This window comes from Curcuma longa, chromosome 11 (assembly GCF_044706935.1).
Source record: "Curcuma longa cultivar G26 ecotype Majalengka, Jawa Barat chromosome 11, ITB_CL_G26_1.1, whole genome shotgun sequence".
Classification (NCBI taxonomy): domain Eukaryota; kingdom Viridiplantae; phylum Streptophyta; class Magnoliopsida; order Zingiberales; family Zingiberaceae; genus Curcuma; species Curcuma longa.
The window spans coordinates 29,134,750-29,155,415 of NC_133871.1; the positions used below are offsets into that span (position 1 = coordinate 29,134,750).

At 36.0% G+C, this 20,666-nt stretch overlaps 3 protein-coding genes across 4 annotated transcripts; 2 read left to right on the forward strand and 1 right to left on the reverse strand.

Moving 5' to 3' along the window:
* The first annotated feature begins 1,400 nt into the window (after nt 1-1,400).
* On the forward strand, nt 1,401-7,022 carry LOC141838493 (putative protein S-acyltransferase 19). The gene is made up of 10 exons (XM_074725995.1): nt 1,401-1,821; nt 3,099-3,212; nt 3,303-3,417; nt 3,527-3,693; nt 4,381-4,449; nt 4,546-4,617; nt 4,689-4,817; nt 5,575-5,655; nt 5,730-5,927; nt 6,040-7,022. Exons 1-10 carry the CDS (start codon nt 1,777-1,779, stop codon nt 6,898-6,900), a joined length of 1,851 nt encoding a protein of 616 aa, XP_074582096.1. The 5' UTR covers nt 1,401-1,776; the 3' UTR covers nt 6,901-7,022.
* On the reverse strand, nt 7,011-9,859 carry LOC141838494 (translationally-controlled tumor protein homolog). Its single transcript, XM_074725996.1, has 5 exons — nt 9,760-9,859; nt 8,536-8,609; nt 8,248-8,376; nt 7,998-8,155; nt 7,011-7,627 (listed from the first exon to the last, which is right to left on the reverse strand). Exons 1-5 carry the CDS (start codon nt 9,785-9,787, stop codon nt 7,510-7,512), a joined length of 507 nt encoding a protein of 168 aa, XP_074582097.1. The 5' UTR covers nt 9,788-9,859; the 3' UTR covers nt 7,011-7,509.
* A 324-nt stretch (nt 9,860-10,183) lies between these two features.
* On the forward strand, nt 10,184-20,471 carry LOC141838643 (gamma-tubulin complex component 4). 2 transcript variants are annotated; one of them, XM_074726180.1, is made up of 17 exons: nt 10,184-10,401; nt 10,924-11,215; nt 11,503-11,639; nt 12,229-12,327; nt 14,205-14,325; nt 15,486-15,758; nt 15,921-16,001; nt 16,084-16,167; nt 16,339-16,425; nt 16,605-16,660; nt 16,745-16,933; nt 17,081-17,306; nt 18,500-18,588; nt 19,144-19,297; nt 19,829-19,951; nt 20,025-20,114; nt 20,146-20,471. In XM_074726180.1, exons 1-16 carry the CDS (start codon nt 10,226-10,228, stop codon nt 20,088-20,090), a joined length of 2,253 nt encoding a protein of 750 aa, XP_074582281.1. In that variant the 5' UTR covers nt 10,184-10,225; the 3' UTR covers nt 20,091-20,114; nt 20,146-20,471. The 2 variants fall into 2 exon arrangements, with proteins under 2 accessions (XP_074582281.1, XP_074582280.1); XM_074726179.1 differs by having other exon boundaries at nt 20,025-20,471.
* Nucleotides 20,472-20,666: the final 195 nt, after the last annotated feature.

Below are 20,666 nucleotides of genomic sequence, written 5' to 3' on the forward strand. Positions count from 1 at the left end.
TAAAATTTTGAATGTCAAAAAATATTTTTCAAATAATCAAATTTAACAATAACTAACAATCGCTTATTATATTATAAATATTTAGAGATTGAAAAAAAAAAAAAAGTGGCTTCGCGTTGCCTTTGCCTTTTTGTGATGCTAGTGCTCTTATTATTGTTGCATCCATCGTGCAACAATGATGATGGAGACGGAATTAGGTCCTTTGTGTCTATAGCACACACTCTATGTCCCTTTCGCTTTCTCATGGTTGTAATGAATGCGATTACACATGGAATTAGATTCTCTTTAGTTTTAACAATTTTATAATTTATTTATTTTTTTAAAAATAATTGTATATTTTGAAAAAAAAATAAAAATAAAATGATCAGGCATTGACTTCCCACCTACAAAGTCGACGTGGGTGGGTATAAGTCAACGAAGTTAGTTGAGTAGGGTACTTTATCCTTGTGATATGCGTGGCAATAGATGAAAAAAAAAATAATTTTATTTTTTTCATGCATAAAATATCCTTAAAAAATTAAACATTTTGACATCTTATTCTTGACTTAAAAATGGAAATTAAAATCTTTATCTATGTATTTTGTTTCTTCTCAGATTGTGGAAGAATTAGGACATCGATCTCAAGTGGGTGAGCGAGGGCATATGCCAAAAGCATATGCTTTCTAATTATTTTGTGGAGAAAAAAAGTCTGTGGAGTTGGTCCACCATACAATAATGCCTTAATTAATTTGCGAGATTAGGACTTGTTTAAACTAAACAATTTGTTAATCTTAATTATTAGGACTAGATTTGGGAGAGATTATATTAATGTATCTTTCCATTCTACTTGGTACCGTTTAAGAACAAAAAATAATAATAATAATAATAATAATATCTAGCCTTTTAAGGAGTCAATCATACATCTAATGATTTGCCACATTAAACTATTAAAGTGCACAAACTAAGCAAAATTTAGTCTCATACAAAATGATTTATTGGAAATTTGCCATGCAATATATTTTTATGAATAGTTTGGTCATTTTGAAAACAATTATTAGATTAATAGTCATGTTTAAACTAAGTAAATATACAAAATAATAAACTTTATATTTGTAACTGAATTTAATCCAAAATTCAATTTAACTTTTTTTTTCTATTGAATTTTTCAGGGTACTCTGTGAAATGTTAATGGGCTGGGCTGATCTAGCCCAATTAATCAATCTATTTATGGCCCATGTAAAGCCCATTAATATTAGTCTCCGTATGCGGGGACTCCTTATTTTTTACTATTAACTAAATAAATGTATTGAATGATATTTTATTATTTGTTTAATAAAAAAATAGAAATAAAAATAGTTTTTTTAATGTTCGCTTAAATTGTATTCATCGCCGCGCACACGCATCGAACAAGCAAAGGAACTCCTCCGTCTCACAGATTAGGTTGTGCGCACAGCGCACACACCCTCGTTATCCTTGTTACGAGGGGGGAGAGCGACAGGGCGGCTCTTCTCAGCGACCATGTCCACCAAGGCCTGCTGCAGAGCTCATGCTTTCTCTCTCTGTCCCCATACCCACCCACCCAAAGCGGGGTTCAACTGCTGAGCAGGTCCGGTACCAAATCCTCCTACTTTTTGCCCTCCTGAGGCCCGAAAGGAGGCCCCTTTTTTGTCCTTTTCCTCTTGCCCGTCCTCGTTCGGGGCTCAAGAATCTTCGCTTTCGGCCCCGGCGCGTTCTCCTCGGTGTTCGCCTTCAATCTATGTGATCCCAAGTGCTGGTGAGAGTGCTCTCCCCTCGACGATGGCGAGGCGGCATGGGTGGCAGCTTCCTGCACATAACTTCCAGGTATGGATTCGTTCAAAATGCGTCCTTTTCGCTTGTTTGACGAGTTTGAGCGGCTCGTCTTGGGTTTCTGATAACCTGCTGCCGCGAACTCTTGGGCGCTGTGTTTCCGGTTGCGAATTGCTGGTTCCTCTCGTTCATAAAGTGTTGTAAATGGCGAGTCTTGCGCTACACAGTTTGGATTTGAGACCATTAGTGTTATTGGCCATTGCTTCTATGAAATTTTTGATCTTTAAAAGTCCTTTTTTTTTGTGTTCTTATTGCAGAAAAATCTCCAACGTCGCCTTCTTTCTTGTTTGGCTGTCAGATCTGTCAAGCCATTAATTCTTGGCTTTTCTTTTGTTTAGTTTCCAGATCCAAGTTTGGAATCCATAATAATAAAAAATAACTTGCTTTTGGTTTCTTAACTCTAGCAAAATAGTCAGATTAAGTTCCCGAACACTTGCTTTTTTCTCGCGTTTGACATAAGTACGATTCGTTGAGGTATCCGTTTAACAGGAAGTTGCTACCTGCAGGTATTCTATGAACTTCTTTCAAGAATGTTTCCCTTTTGACAATACTTCTGTTTCTTTAGTCGGGTCCCATTTGTTCAATTGATTCATTCTTCATTTTCTCAACAATGTTTCTTGAAGAATCTCAGAGTAGATTCCATCTCAAAAGTCTTTTTTAGTGCTAACAGAAAAGGGGTCGGATTATTGTTACTGTTGAAGATAAACATGAACAATTCCCTTCTTTGTTCAGGGCCTAGGCGGCACCTCACCCATACAAGCGTGCATTATGCCATGCTAAAATTTTCTAATAAACACGATATATTGCTCACGCCATCGCAAATTACTCTGGTCGGTATAGGTCTTAATTTTTTTTGAGATTTGCTATCATGAATAATTAGTCATCAGACAAGATGATGTGTATTATATGAAATTATGTAACTCGAGATTCAAAGTATTTGCCTAGTGTAAATACCAGTTTTGGGCTTGAGTATTACAGAGAGCTGAAATGAACCCAATTTAATACTGTTAGAGACAAACATAATCCAATTAAAGTAAATTTGTGATCCAAATTGAGCCCGATAAAACTTCGATGTCCCTAGCTCACATTTATGTTTAATTTAGTTTGATTTAATTTCAAGCTGTAATCATCATGTATTTCAGGCTACCTTAGATAAATAATTATTTATGCCAGATGTATGCTCTTAATACCCATATATCCTTTAATCATGTGAATTACTTCTTTAGTTTATCTCTCATTAATGACTTTGTGGATCTATTTGTCTTCTGCAGGTCATTGCTATTACAGTGTTCTTTCTTCTGGTTGTTGCATTTTATGCCTTCTTTGCGCCTTTTCTAGGCAAAGATATCCTTGTATATGCTTCCATCATTGTTTACACTCCCCTGGTATGTAGGCACTTCATGCAATGAGACTATTACATAGAAATTTATGCATTATTCTTATGATAAGAATTTCAATATTGGATTCTTTTTCAGGCTTTAGCTGTTTTTATCTTGTATGTGCGATGCACACGAATTAACCCTGCTGATCCTGGAGTTATGCCAAAGTTTGACAACGAAGTAGAGAACGAACCATGTTTGCAAGACGTAGGTATGGATTCAAAGGTTGCAAATAGTGCAATTGGACTAGATTGTACTGAACTTTATCATAACATGGATTTCTTTGGATGCATGCTCTAATTCAAAGGATTCTATCGCAGGAGATCCCAAATTGAATCCTATAATGGGGCCACGAAGAAGGTCTTCTGCTTGTTGTGGTTCTGGTGGGTTTGTATGTGCATTATTTGCTAAAGAAGATTGTCTCAAACATGAAGAAATTGAACCTGGTGGAGAGGATGCATTGTTCTGCACCTTGTGCAACTCTGAGGTATTTGTTCTACATTGCAAATTCTTTTTTAGAATCTTTCTATCCATTTATTCTCATTCTTTATGTGAAAAATTGAAAACTTTTGTTTTCCATTATGACTTGAATGATGATGGTAACTTTTATGAAGCTTGATCTGATTTTCTATCACTTGCTATTATATGAAATATAATATCAAATTATCAGATTGTCAGAATTACATAAAGAGATCATGACATCTTGATCTTTCTCTCAAGCATAAAATCTGTCTGGTCTCTTCCCTTGATAGAGTTCTTGAATTTGGATCATGCATCAAGATTTTTAAGTTAACTCCTAAGGGTGTTGCTTTGGCATCTTTATCCTGACTTTTGAGCTTTTTTCATGACAATTTATAGCTTTATTTTTCTTTTTTAATAAGCACATGCAGGTGACCCTGATTACTTGGGACTTTCAACTTTTCATTGCTTATGTTGTGTTCTGTCAATAACTAAAATCTGTGGAAAATAACAAGAATTTTTTTGATATTATTTGAGATTGTCTGTTACTATGTATTCAATCCTCTAACTGCAAGATCAGTTATATCTTCTATGGATAATGCAAGCTTGTCACTTGGAATCAATTTAATCTTTTCAGACAATGCTGCAGATTATCTCATTATGTCACCTATGTATTTGGTTTTGTCAAATCATATTTTGATCTTTGGACCTGCAGGTGCGCAAATTTAGTAAACATTGCAGAAGCTGTGACAAATGCGTCGATGGGTTTGATCACCATTGTCGGGTAAGCTTATTCCACAATAAACGTCGTCTTTTCAGCATCTCCTTGGCTGGTGGCTTGACATTAAGAATATGTTTTCCTTTATGCACCTGTTGACAGTGGCTTAATAACTGTGTGGGGAGGAAAAATTACACTAGCTTCATAGCTCTCATGGCCACTAGTCTCATTTGGGTATGTAGAATGTTTTTTCCTTTATGCTTTATAAGATATCTAATTGTTAATCTGTATTGTATCATTGCTAGCTTGCAATTGAATGTGGAGTAGGTATTGCTGTTCTTGCACTGTGTTTTGTTGATAAGAAGGGCACAGAGAGTAATATCAAGGAAAAGCTTGGCAATGGGTTCTCTCGTGCTCCTTTTGCGGTTGTTGTGGTAAGTTTCGCCGATCAAGGATGTCTTATTTGCAATTTCGTGTGTACCCGTCAATGTTCTGTATGCTTATGCATTAGCTGTAGATATTGAACAGGGACATTAGGTGTGAAAGCAAAGTAGATGAAGCCTCTAATGCTAAAATAGGAGATAGTGTCACCATTGATGGTGCTTCCTTTACTAGGTTCACACCTTTGTAAACCTAGTTGAGACGCACAGATTTGGAAAATATCGCCCCTCGGTAATCGAAGGGTTCAAATAAGCCACTAGGAAGTCTACCCCCCTATCTACCTAAGCACATCATCCAGCTGGTACCATTGAAAAACAGAAGCCCAATATTATATCATGCGTAATCTCTCACAATTTATATACCTCTAGGTCTTCAAATAGGAATGGGCTTATTACTCTGACTGAATGTAGTTCACTAAATATTGGTATATATCAGTGGCAGAATGTGCCCATGTTTGATAAATCAGCTGAAATTGTCTCATATGGAAATGATACCTTTGACTTTACTGATTTACATCGGCTTCTGTTGTCGATTTTTGATGCAGGAAACTTATTAGATAATGACAGTAGATCTATAACAGAATTGTTGGTACCATCCCAATCTGAGCATAGTTAGAAAACCACTATTCTAAGTGGATAAGGGTAGCTGAAGTCTGGCCTCTGGAGTTTTGTTTCATGATCTTTGTGTATCAACATATTGTTGCAATGGCTGATCCCATTTTCTGATTGCATATTCATCCTGCTTCTGCAGGCCATTTGTACTGCACTATCGTTGCTGGCATGCGTACCTCTGGGCGAACTGTTCTTTTTCCATATGATATTGATAAAAAAGGTTGTTCTCAAAACTTGGTTCTGAAGAATTCCTAATTGGATTTCAAATCATCGGTTTATCATCCTCAATTTCAGGGAATTACTACCTATGAATATGTTGTCGCAATGAGAGCAATGAGTGAGGCACCCCCTGCATCAGGAGATGAAGAAGAACCAAATCCTCTTTATTCCCCTACTAATTCAGCAACAACTGGATTAAGCATTGGAAGTTCTCTTAACCTTCAGTATAAAGGTGTATGGTGCACACCGCCTCGGATATTTGTCGATCAACAGGTGAGGCTCGATGACTGCGATAATTATGAACTTAAGATCAGATATTAGTACTTGATCGTAGGATATTCACACATTTGTATTTCACTTATTGTTGTTCGTTACCTGTCATCAGGATGAAGTTATCTCTCATTTAGAGCCTGGCATGGTGCCCTCAACTGTTGATCCTGATGCAGCTGGGTATGTAGAAAGGGCTAACAAATCGACGAAGAAGAATGTTAAGATCAGTGCTTGGAAGCTCGCCAAGTTGGACTCTAATGAAGCGATACGAGCGGCAGCCAAAGCCAGGGCATCGTCTTCGGTCCTACGACCCATAGATGCTCGACGTGCATTTGATGCTGAATATAGTTCAAGCGGAAAGGCAAGTGTGCGCAGCAGCTTGAGCATGGATTACAGAGTGACCAGAGATTCCCGAAGCGAGGTGAAACTATCTCCTTCAAGAAAGTCTAGCATGCAAAGTGTTGCTAGCAGGGAAGATTTTGAAACCAGTACACAAAGTGCAAGCAGCCTAAGCAGTCCTGCTCGTGTCCGCGAGCCTGCTGTTCCTGACATACGGAATTTTCAACCACCACTTGCCGGCCGACCACCTCAGATCGCTCCGAGGGTTCCTCCTTCCATCCAACTTACCAATCCAGTGTTCCAATCTGCATCTATGGGTGTTAGGGATCACAAGAGAACTTGTGTCGTTTGGGATCAAGAAGCTGGCAGGTTTGTCTCAGTGCCTGCATCTGCGGGAAGCAGTAGCGCTGATGTCCATGCCAGAACCTCTCGGATTCCCCTTGCTTATCGTTCTGCAGAAACTGATGCTTCCCGCTGGAAGCCCGCTCAACAAACTTCATCCTCTGTGATGCCTCCACTATCGCGACAAGAAAGAGTGATGTTCACTGAACGATCCATCTTTTTTGGAGGACCACTTGGAAATGATCCTGATAGAGATGCAGTGAGGAATGACAACAATCCTGCTACAAACATGTAACGAAGTGCAATTGATGAGGTTAGAGGGAACAAATGGTAAATATTTTCAGTGTTTTTTTGTCTTAACAGAGGAACTCTAGATCTAACAGCAAGAAACTTTCAGCCTTCTCATTTCAATGTGAATTCATATCCATTCTGAAACAGTTGGTTTATTGGAGATATTCGAAATTTACAACCACTTTCTTGCCTACGTTCTAAAGAACATTCATCAACCTGACTGCACAGCTAACAACTACTATACTGATCTGATTACAGAATGCTTAGCATTACAGAATTCTCATAACTCGCAAGGAGATGCATTAACAAAACAAAACATAAAAATTAACCAGGCATTACTATGTCTCTCATACAGTTGGGATTCTTGTCACAACAAATTCCTGTCACAAATTTGTGACAGGAATCTGGACCGTTAGATTTTAAAATAGAAGATTAAATCCAAGCCATCACAATCACCCATTCAATCTACGGTCTGGATTTAATCTTAACTTTAAAATTGAACGGTGCAGATTTCCGTCACAAATTTGTGACAGGAATTTGTTGTGACAAGAAGCTTTATTTGTCTCCCATAATAGCATAAGGCTAAAAGATTAGTTAAACTTGCCTACATGACTCAACATTTGACCTCCTTCAAACCACTTGCGAAGTACAGAAATGTTGGATCAGTAGCACCCTCCTTGTAATAAGCAAAAACCAAGCTGCCATCATCATGCATGCTTTCGCCTACAAAACTGCACAAAAATTCTGATATTACTCGAAAGAATTCACCAGGTGAAAACTCATTACGCAATGCATGTGGTAAGCAAGCAGCTAATGTTATGATATTAAGAACTATTTATATTGATATTTAAAGTATTTATCACTTGTAAAAAAAAGATTTAATTGACAACTACGAATTTAGATTAATAAGATCTAATCAAAGCCAGAATGAATTCTGGGCAAGGAAAGTTATGGATCTGGATTATAGTTATCGAGAAGACATGAGCATACATCATAGACATACAATGGAAATATAAACAAGTAGAAAATTCAAAAGAAGACTTTAGACAAACTACAGAGGACAAAATTTGTAAACAATGACTGATTAAAAAAGATGCTTACAATTGAAGGTCGCTGAGTTTTGAAAGCAAGAATTTTGTAGCTTGTTCAATGTGCTTCTTAAACAACTCCTGCACCTCAGGCTCTAGTTTAGGTGTTAATAACTTGATGTAGCGCTTCATATAGGTTACGAATTGTTTTTTGTCGAACGCTGGTTGTTCCTACAGTATGAAGAATGGAATTGTATCAGATTCTCACAAATAATTTGAGACTTAAAAAAGTGAAACTGACTAGCTGAAAGTAAAATACTAGCCTGAAGCCTGAAGGTATCGACAATATCGACCACCTTGACCGCGGTATCATCAACCCCATCATCTTCTTCCCCTCCTTCTGCAGAAGGGTTGGCACCAATATCGACATCAACAGCTCCTTTAACCACCCACTGTTGAAACAATTACACAAGAAAGGTTTTCAGATGTGCTCTGTAACTGAACTTGAAACATCTGAATATCTTTGGTATGTGAAATGAAAAATCAATTTATACAATAATATGAATTAAATATAACTGCTTGATTAACAAATGTTATATGTAGCTTAATACCTTTCCCTCAACTTCCCACAGCATTCCATTTTCGATCTCCTTGTATGGAAATGAGTCAGATAAGAGCTCATCACCTGGATGAACATAAGGCGATTACTAAAACACATGGCTATCAGGAGTGTATTACATAATTTGTATACGTGACATGTTATTATTCACATTTTAGAGTTTTTACGAATCAGAATGAAAATAAAAACTAAGGGCGAATTATTTCCATCCAATCAGATACAATATAAATCTTATTTTATGTGATTGTAAAACTAAAAAAAGGCTATCCATTAAAAAGTAAATATAACCATAAGCAAATCACAATAAGAAATCAAACTAAACCCAATATATTAAAAATTAAATTGAAAAAGGGGATAAATGTTATGTAATATAACAAAAAGCATAAAAATTGAATAGAGTGAAATATCAACCATGAGTAAAAGCATAAATGTAATGTCATGTTACTTGTGTCTCGAGAAGCTTTATCTAGTACTAGTGATTCCTCCTCTTCTTCTTTCTCCCCCTCCTCTTAGACACCATTTGTCAGCTTAATCTAAACACACACACACAACACAATTTTTTTGACTGGGGACTAAATTCCGGATTCGGAACAAAATTTTAAACTCAAAAGTCAATTTATACAATCCATTTGTTGATAATCAATTTTTTTTCTTTTTTTGTTCATTTCATTTTAATTTTTACTATAATTAAATAAAACAATTATTTGTACATTGTCGAATTTTAAGATATGGATAAATATTCTGAATATTATATTATTTTACAGACTTTTTATATGAAAACTATTCTGAATAAAGTAGTTTTTTAAAACAAATTTATAAATTTGTTATCTGAGCTTTAAATTTTGATCCTTCAATATATTACTGGCGCAGTGATCATGATCATAGAGTTCCTAGAAGAAAAAAGCAAGGCTACAAGTTTAGATGCCTGCTTCATACAATTCCTCAGAAAGTTCGAGACCTTCATCGCTAGACAGTAACGACACACACCAAACAATTAGAAGAGGTTCGAATTCTCAAAACTCCATATAGATTTCAAACCACCGCGTCACTGCCCCTTGCAAAAGAGGGCAGTTAGACTAAACCGGAAAGACGACAATCAGTACTAAAGGCCAGTAACAAATATCAGTTTTAACTCCAAACAACAATAACGCAATACAAAAGAGGATCCCGCAAACAGGCATCAAATCGAAAGGATGAAGAAGATCTACTCCATTACCTGTGAGAAGATCCTGGTACAACAACATGATTACTGAGCGAGAAGAGTCAAGCAAAAGCCAACAAGGAACAGCGAGAGCCGCGATCCAAGAGAGCGATCGCATAGGCCAGCTGTGCTCTGTTTATAGACGCAATGCGCCGCCTCCGTGAACGATACCGGAGGGTCAAGTTGCAAAAATACCCTATCTCGCGTTAGGACCGTCCGATCGGAAGGAATATACCGGGATGAACTAAATCGACGGGTATGATTCTTCAATAGCGTAACGTATTATAACAGAAACATAAATGGCGTCATTTTGGAAAATACCCCCTCAAATCATAATTATTAAGAATTAACCTTTTTGAAATAATTGAATTGAATAAATTGAAGCTTCTCGCTCAGTCGCAGTTTCTTGGATTCGTGTGGCAGTTGTGGCGACGACGCCATTGCTTCAATCTTCGCTGATGCCTGTAGCGGAAGAGCGGGAATGCTGCACGAACTCCTCCTCGCGCTTCTCGGCTTCACAGGCGACTTCGTCATCGACGAGCGGGAGCAGGCAGAAACCCTAGGGTTGGGCGGCCTTGCTGGTCCGCCCCACCAGTTCCCGGAGCAGCCCACCTTCAAACTCGCCCCAGATCTATCCTTCCTCCACCCCTCCGAAAGGTTCTCGACTCCGTCTACTCGAAGTAGTTTGTTTAAAGTTACTTGAATGAGTATATTGCCGGCGAATTGGATCCATGATATGGCTTCTCTTCCCTGGACATAAAATTAATTTGTGATTTAAAGTTAGTTTGTTTTATCCTCCCACCACGAGTTAAAAAATCTCTATTTGCGGATGGATTATGCTTGTTGCAAACCCATTAACTTCCATTTGTGATTATAGCAACCGGGGTTTCGCTTCTGCCGTATATCCTAGCATTATAAGTGTGGACTGATAAAAAGATGTTGCATATGATATGCGTTCTATTTTGATGCTTCTGTCTGCGTTCCGCATCTGCTCTAAGCATGACCGCATTGTGATCATTTTTATCAGCTTGTTTTGATAATTATTGCCACTCAGTTCTCACCTTTTAAGAAATAATGTATATTGTGAAAGTTATTTTGTATGCTGTTATTCTTAACTCATAATGTTTAGATGTAAATTGTTTGCATCCTATAATATGAATGTTAATCCAATTTTTTCAGGAGCCTTATTGAAAGGCTTGTATCGTTAGGTTTCTACTATAAGGAACTTGATCAATTTGCCACAAAATCACGGAATTTAAGTTTTATACATTCAGCAAAAAATTTCTCTTTATCTCAAGACCTTGAAGTTCAGAAAGACAAAGTGAGAAAAGGAAGTGCATATCGAAGGGCCATTGCTAATGGCCTTGTGGAGATTTTATCAGTTTATAGAGCTGCCGTCCTTCAGATTGAGCAGAATTTGCTCTCTGATCCATTGCCTATTTTGGCAACTGTGACCCAAGGCCTGAATAAGGTATTTTTAATTTCTGTATACTGGAAAGTTTTAGCTTTTATAGAAATTTGGGATTGAAGTTTTGTGTTATCAATAACTTGCTAAATACGTGAAATTCATTTTACTGTTTGTTTCTAGTTCACTAAGGATGAGGCTATGGATAAATGGCTGTGTTATTTAAAATTTTGTTATCATTGTTAAATTAGGAAAATTTTCAATTTTTTTGTTTGTTTAGTATTGTGTTATTGAACTTTGTTCTCATTTAATTTTTTTTCTTGTTGGTAATTATTGAAAAAAAAACATTTTAGTTTGAGGTTCTTTTACCTCCTCTGTACGAACTCATTGTGGAAATTGAACGCGAAGACATACGAGGGGGACAACTACTCAATCTTTTGCACAAGCGTTGCCATTGTGGGGTTCCTGAATTGCAAGCATGCATTCAAAGGTAGTTTCTTTTGTATCACTTCCAAAGCCTTGATGACTCATTTTTCTAAACATTTGTTTACATGATCATCAGAAAACTGCTTGTCTTCTCATTTTTCTAGCTGATGCAGGGCTCAATTATGCAATTTAGATGTCACTGCAATAAATTTAGAACAGATGTCTCATCACTTGAAAATATTCTTGTGTATCTATTGTTGACTGCTGAGTTAGAGCATATGATATTTTCTTGTTTTCCTAAGAATGTGTTTGTTGAAAAGAGAAAGATCATTCAGTTCAATGGAGATAAAATAAAACTTGTGTGTGTGATCTATATCAGACACTGTTGTACAAAATTGAAGCAGCTACCTGTGTTAGGCTCTATACCATGGGTATAGGTTTATATTGGATGCTTATATCTTGCTATTTGTTTTCCAGATCTACTAAATTTCACCTTTTTAAGATTTCAAGCCATGTTTGAATTTTCATAAGTTTTTTGAATTTGATCACTTACTATTATAGAACTGAATCTTTTGTTTTCCATTGCATTTTCACAGAAGTTGAGCTTATCTTCTATATGTTTCTTTTCTTGGTTTTTGTGTTAAAAAACATAGGCTTCTGTGGCATGGTCATCAGGTTATGTACAACCAACTTGCGTCTTGGATGGTATATGGTATCCTTCAAGATCAGCATGGCGAATTTTTCATCCAGAGGTATTTGAGTTTAAAGAAACTGCAACTATCAACTATATAAAAGGGCGCATAAATCTTTCCTTTCTTTCTGTTATTTTGCAGTTTCCTTTTATGATGTTTAATGTATAGTGAAAATCTATAGTATACCTTTTGCATAAATTTTTCTTTGATTGCCTAATTCAACCACTTGTCCTCAAGGATCCATAATCTTTTTCTCTCAATTCTTCATTAAGAAATTTGTGGCTTGCTAGTTCATTACATTCCTAGCTAATTTCTTTAGTAAAAAAAGGATAGTCCAGTGCACAAAGCTCCTCTGCCAATGTGGGATCCCGGGGAAGGATCGGACCACATTAGATCTATTGTACGCAGCCTAACCTTGTATTGCAAGAGGCTGATTTTGCGACTCGAACCCGACCACAAGGTCACACGGCAACAACTTTAAAGTTGTCCCAAAGCTCCCCTTCTAGCTAATTTCTTTAATATTCAACTAAAATCAAACTCTACTTTCTAGGGAAGCTAGTACACAATCCTGCAAATGCTTTGTTGGAAGGTCAATAGCGCATGGTCTTAACCCTTGCAAGCTAGCCATTAAAATATGGGTGCTCAGGTAGTTGAGGAGCAGCCTTACTGTTACCCTCTAATTCCTGTGCGAATAATTATCTCAAGCACTAGGTGTGCCATCATCCCGATGATCAATCATCAACAAACTAGAATGAGCTCTGCAACTACCATTTATGGTCAGCCCTTGGACCTTATCCTTTGAATGAGCTCTGCAAGTTATCAAATTTTTATGATACATGCTCATAGGGCTTAGACATCTTAGGTTGACTGCCAGGTCTAATACAGCTCGTAATTTTTTTCATTTGTGCACGACATTGACATTGTAGTGTTGCTATACATTTGATAATGATGCAGTGCTTGAAAGCTTATTTAAATTTATAAGTAGTTGAATTATATTCAAGGAAGATCCTTTTTGTATGTAACTCAGTTAGTTTATTAGCTCTTAATTATTAGGAAGTTGGAGATGATGATCTCATAGTTTAAATATATAATTGAATTTGTAACCAAATCGTGGGAGGCAAAATAAGGAGGGCACTTGCATGTGAGAAGAACTAGAGTGTGTGACAAACTATTAAAATGAATCCTATTCTTTATTCTATCATCATAGATATTTCTTCTGGCTTATAGTAAAAGATGTATTGGTACCTTGCCATGCTAACACTTTGCAAGCTTCAAGGCATTAAAGCATGTGGATGCTGATTCTTTAATTCCCTCTCAATTAGTTTGTTCCCTCCCAATATACAATACGCTTAGACGTGTGATGAAGTATGCCTAGATGAATTTAAATGATATTTACTCCAATCTCCTTTCTCTTAGATTTTTGTACTTGTAACTCTAAGACTATAGAATTAGATAATCAATTGAATTGAAATTTTATTGTATGGTACCTTCTCAACACTTTGACATACTTCAGCGAACACCAGAGCATGTTGGTCTCTTGGGATGTAGTTGTTTTACTCTTTAATGTCCTTCCATGCTTGTTTGCTTTTTTTAAAGGAAGAGTATAACATTTAAATTGCCAATTCAATTAAAATTTGGCGATACAAAATATAACAAATATCTCAATTAACAAATATTAGTTGTTGTATCATTTGTCAAATCCATCCCAGCACGGGCAACATTAAAAAGATTACTCATGCCAACCAATATCAGATTCCAACAATTTATCGGAATTGTAAATTTCAGCATTAGTGCCTAGCACAACATGAAATTTCAAACTCAAGTTGTAGCTTACAACAAATATGAACCTAAATAGCATTAAAGGAGCAGTGTTATTACATTGAATATATAATATGCAGTTACATTAGCATTTGAAAATTCTTTTAATGATTTTGCAGACAAGATGGAAGGAGTGACGATAGTGAGTTATCTCATTCTGAACAAATCAAAAAGTTTATGGAGAAATCAGCTGATGACACAACTCTAACAGATTGGCACTCAGGATTTCATATATCTTTGGTATACTATAATAGATCTAAACCTATATCTCAAATTATTTGAAGTTATCTACATGAATTTTATCTCACCAGTTATCTCTCTGCATTATATGTTGACTTTTTTTGGTCAATCTTTATCTAGAACATCTTTGACTTTGATTGTTCCTCTTTTCTCATTATAGAATTTATCAGTGATGTGTGGAAACCTCTAATTTTTGCCTAAATCTTGATGTAAAAAGATGGAGAGTTGCTTAGGCACTGACAACTAGTGTGAAACTACATCAAATTTGAAATTTGTGCTTTTCAGTCTCTGTCATTGAAACAGACAGGTTCAACACTTTAGTAGAGTAGAGTTCAAACTGCCATTTCCACTACTAAACATTATCCTGAGTGGAACACTTGGACTTCAATTTGTTTGCTTGAACTATGAGACCAAAGATTCGATGCTTGTTACTGGAGATTTGGATGCTAATGGACTAATACGGTGCGATTATTTCGGAAGTGTCATTCTGGATCTGGACATGTAATCCAATCAGATTAGATTCTCAAAATTGTCATGTCACCAGGTGCTTGAGTACTCGCCCATATGCCCAAGCACAGGGAGGTGAGACCAGAGTGTCTAAAGTGCTTGTTGGAGGAGCACCTTCAATCGGCATCACTAAGAGGGTACCTTAGGTTGATCGTATTTACAGGTACCTCACTCAGGTTGTTCATGAGGAAACAATAACAAAGAAAACCACCCCTGATTTCTTTCCTCCTTTTTCCTTTCCAGCAATCACAAGAGAAATAATTCTTCTATGCTCATTGATGATTGCTGACAACAAAAGGGGAAATGAAAAAAAAAATTAAAATCAAGTGGTGAGAAAGTAGATTTATCTGATTCAGCTGAATTTTCTAGCCTTAATTCACGGGGCTATAACTGGATGATGTCTGTGTATTCAGATTTTTGTGATATCAAACACATATGTGCTAATTTGAACTTGTAGCCAATGACACCTATTCGGCAGTTTAATAAAACCAGTTTAATATAGGATCTATGATGAACATGGGTTGGATAAATTATTGAATCTAGTTTGCAAACAGTTTGGTTACTCTTTATTCGGTTATTTCTGTGCATTGATGCTAGAAACTGGTAGCCTTATTCTTGTCTTTCCATTCATTTCTATGATTTTCAAATTGCAGGAAATGCTACCTGAGTATATACATATGCGTGTTGCTGAATCTATTCTTTTTGCTGGTAAAGCTGTTAGGGTTCTAAGAAACCCAACTACTAACTTTAGACTACAAGAATCCTTTATGCGCCAATTGGTTCTAAAAGGATCTTCTAGAGTCCAAAGTTATATTGCAACTTTTAGTTCCCAAAGGGAAGTATCTCCAGCTATGAATTTGATTGCTGAAGATCTGCTTCCACAATCTGAGGCTGACAAAATTGATGCAATGCTTAAAGAGCTAAAGGTTTTCCTCCCTGCAGTATATGCCATGTTTATAGCATTTTTGGAGATCCAAACTTTTCCACATGCGCCAAAATTCGTGTTTTGTCTATACTTAAAATGCTTATGCTTTAACCTTATTGAGCCAATTGTTGATTTTTTTATTCCTTTTTTGTATTTTATGCAGAAATCATCTGAGTTTCAGAAAAGGTTGTTTGAATCTGCTGTAGGTTCAATCCGCATAATTGCAGCTAATCATCTTTGGCAGGTAACTCCTACTCGTATATATGGCCACTACACACTATGCACTCTTTTTGATCTAATACTTAACTACTACTTACCTGTAAAAGCTTGTGGTTGTGCGTGCTGATCTAAATGGACACCTGAAAGCTCTGAAAGATTACTTTTTATTAGCAAAAGGTGATTTCTTCCAGGTAAAACACTAATAAAATTGTATGGTTCTTTATGTACTATTTTATATACTTGACTGTAAGTGCTCAATTTAATACTCAACAGTATTTCTTGCTGAAAGCCTGTACTATTTTAATTTCATTCTTTCCTTGCTATTTTATATACTTGATTCTAACACCATGCTCAATTATAAGTGCTTTCTTGAAGAGAGCCGCCAATTGATGCGCCTACCTCCTCGTCAATCTACTGCTGAAGCAGATTTGATGGTCCCTTTCCAGTTGGTAAGGCTCAAGTATTATAAATTCTTGCAATTTAACATTGTTTCTGTAAAATGTCTAATGTTCATCATCTCATGAAACAACTTCTTTACATATTACCTGATTGCACATGCTTGATATGAATTGTTTTTGCTAACTTTCATCTGGAAGAGTTACAGCTATGCCCATTTTATCTGATGCAGGCTGCACTAAAGACTGTGGGGGATGAAGATAAATACTTCTCAAGAGTATCACTAAGGTGCCCTTATTATTAGTATTTGATTTTTCACTCTGAAAAATGCCTTTTCTTGTGAGTCAATAAGTGATGCTATTTGTGCCGCAGAATGCCTTCATTTGGAATTAACATGTCTACATCTCAAGTTGATTTAAAGACAAAGAGTGCTGCTATGACAATTCCTCCACAAGACAAGACTTCATCTGAGTCGTTGGTGGATGGCTGGGATGGTATTGCTCTTGAATATTCTGTTGATTGGCCATTGCAGCTATTTTTTACTCAAGAGGTCATCTCTAAGTAAGTAGTTGTGCCATGCAGTACTCTGTAATGGCCTAAATTCATTCTAGTAAGGTTTTAATGATTCATATCAATATCAAATAGTTGTAGAATGAAATTTCTGATGATCAATTCCATGTTGGACATAATAACAGTAAATCTGTATAGGTACCGAAAGGTTTTCCAGTACTTAATCCGACTTAAGAGAACACAAATGGAATTAGAGAAATCATGGGCTGCAGTCATGCATCAAGATCACATTGACTTTGCTACGAATAGGAGGAACAGAAAAAATAATTTTGCACCTCGACATTGTCGGCAACGATCCACGCCTATGTGGAGAGTCAGGGAGCACATGACTTTCTTGATTAGGAATCTGCAATTTTATATCCAGGTAATAGTGAACTGTATCATGTTCCTCTACATTTGCCTTTTTTTTATTTGCTCATTGTAAAGTTTATCATAATGGTTATTCGGACTGTAGATTTTTGAGCTGCAAGCAACAAGATTCAAATTAATATGTGGCTAAATTATTGTATGTTGGTAGCATTATGTTTAACCAGGAGCTTTGTTCTTCAAACTTCAGAGTTACAAGTGCTATTGTGTTGGCAGGATTTCATTTTATTACTTAGTCAATGTTTCTTCATATTTGACCACCAATATGGCTAAATTTTTGTTGAACTACGTTGCTTTGTTCTTCAATTCTGCCAAGATAAAACATTAAACTCCTTCAAGGATTATGACCAATATGACTAAATTTCACCATTGTAATCCCTGCTTGGATGTTGGAGTAGGGCCTTGATTGGCTGATTACTAATAGTATACTATTAGTTTATTGATTTCAGTTACTGCCATATGCATGCATTTCATGTTCGTTTATGTAATATTTTAATTCATATTAATTTTCACTTCATTGGATCTTTATTTGAGGACTACATTAATATTAATGTAATCTTAACTCCCTTGAAAATTTATCAAATCTAAATCTAAATAAAAATAAAAATATTTATTTAAAATAATATTATAAAAATTGATAAGAAAAAAATATTTAGAAACATCTATGAATTAGTTTAGAGCATTGAAATAATTGTAAGTATAAAAAAAATATTTTGGTGACAACTTCAGCTTTAAAGGATTCTAGGATTTGGTTTTGACAAAAGTAAGGTTCCCAACAGAATTTCCAGAAGTAGACCATTGAGCTATTTATGGTGACAGCCACTTTTATGAGAAAAATGTATTTCCACTGCACTACTAATTTATGAGCAAGGAAGCTATTTTTTTAATCCCTTTGCTAATAAGTGTTCATGAAGAATTTGAATACTTGTTTATTGTTCATGAAAATGAGATATTTAGTTTTTTCTCTGGTGTTAAATTTTTTAAAAAAATCATCATTGTCATCAAGCTATGTAAGTCACAACTATCTGCAGTAAGCTATTTTAGTGACTAGTAAAATAAATTGCTAATTTATGTTTCATTTGGTTATACTCAGTAAGTAGATGAACATTTCTTTTCTCAGGGGATGGTTTCTGATATATTTTAGAAATGTGAGGAATTGATGTCGGACTGTTCATTATCTGTATTTTGCAGGTAGATGTGATTGAGTCTCAGTGGAATCTCTTACAAGCTCATTTGCAAGATTCTCATGATTTTACTGAATTAGTGGGCTTTCATCAAGAGTATGTATGAATCCATTTCTTTGCACTGGAGAGTAATATTCTAGCTTCTCATGGAAGTTTCCAATTATTCTAGAGTCAAGCTATTACATCACATGAATGGGAATACCAAACGCAGTCCATTGGAGCTACATTATTCCTTACAATCTTGGTTAAAGTGACTTGGGTTGCTTCATGAACTTGCATGATTTTCTAACTTTATATTATATGCTTTTCTTGATCCCATTGCACATACTGTAGATTTCTGCCTTATATAAATTTCTGCTGTATGCTATTTCCAGAATTGCTTTTTTTTTGTGTCTCATTTTTAAACTTTCATGCATGATTTTCCTTTTATTTCTTTGAAAAACTGGAAGCGTCTGTTTATGTTCACAAAATTGCCCTCAGCCATCATGGTTATGTTCTTAGACTTTTCTTGTTGCTTTTAATTCTTGTAATGTGCAGTGTTTTTAGCAGATGCCATGTAACAATGAAGATCGCTTATTTAAAGTTTATGAGAATGCTCTTTCTTCTTTCGATAGCTTTTCATGTTTAACACCAATGATTTGTGCTCCATAGGTACTTGGCAGCTTTAATTTCACAGTCCTTTCTGGATATTGGATCTGTCTCTAGAATTCTGGACAGCATTATGAAACTTTGCCTGCAGTTTTGCTGGAGCATTGAGCAGTATGAACGCAACCCAAATATGTCCGAATTGGAGCATATAGCTGAGGTAGGCAATGAATAAACTTCCTCTACTGAAACTTCTATCAATATCCTTGGTTTTCCATGATTTTCTTCTCTGAAAAGATGTTACATGGACTCTGATAGAAAGGACAACAGCTTCTTGTTTAAGTATAGAAATTAAAGAAGCGCTTAGAATAATGTTTGCAATTTTACGTGCTGACTGATAAGTCGAAATTGTGATCACATGCTAAATCTGTAATTCTTGTGATGCCCACTTCTAAATATATTGTTAACATATGAATCTGTTGTCATGCAAGGCGTTTTCTCTTGTAAACCAATTTGGGGTGTAACCTTCCAAACATTACATGTACCTGCACCTGGTTAAGATCTAAAATTTTCTTAAATGCTATAATTTCCTATTGCTTTTTTTTTTTCTGATGAATAATCTAGTGTTTTCCCTTTATTATGTGGGAGGCCAATAACATGATATTTTGTCTGATCTGACACATTTATTAACATTTCCAAAGCTTCCAACATATCTGCTCTCATGCTCTTGTCGTATCATTTGGTTTCACAGGAGTTCAATAAGAAATCCAACTCTCTCTATACAATATTACGTAGCAGCCGGCTTGCTGGAAGCCAACGAGCACCATTTTTGCGACAATTCCTCATGCGCTTGAACTTCAATTCTTTCTTCGAGGTATCTTTCCTTAGTTCACAACATATCAATCAAACAATCCAATATCATCCTTTTCTTCTCTTTCCAACTACAGCAAACTGCCCGAGGCGTGTTGAATGTTGTGAGGGCACGGCCAACCATGCCTCTTCAGCAGGAATAAGAGCAATGCCGAATCCAGAAGGTAAATGCTGATGAACATCCAGTCACTCTCTCTCTCTCATGGTGAATTGGCATCAAGGCAGTGTATGAATGAAAATTTACGAAAAAAGGTCGGTAATTGTTTTGTATCAATGCTCACCGGAAGGATAAGATTTGTTTACCGAACTTGACATATGCATGCACTGAAGGAGTTGGTGGCCGACCAGCAATGTGCACGAGTGCCAGCTAAATTTTGCTTTTTTTTCTTTTATCGAGACGGTGGAATATTTAATCGCAGGTTAAATGTAACGATATCTTGTCTGACGTTGCGTATTTGTTTATTAGTCTTCAATTGTTGTTTTATTTTGTTTCTTTTCTTAAAGGAATGGTTGCAGTCTGCTGGTGGAATCCTCCTTGTTTGCTTTTCAAGTGTGTCCGTCCATGGAATATAAAACAAAATGAGTATGGTATGGCAACATTATTCATCAATTAAAAGTTTAGGGTTTGAATGCTTCGTGTAAAATTTTCCCTGCAAGCTTGAATCAATAGAGTGCAATGTGGTGCAATAATAGATCAGCATTTTATTGATATTTATTAG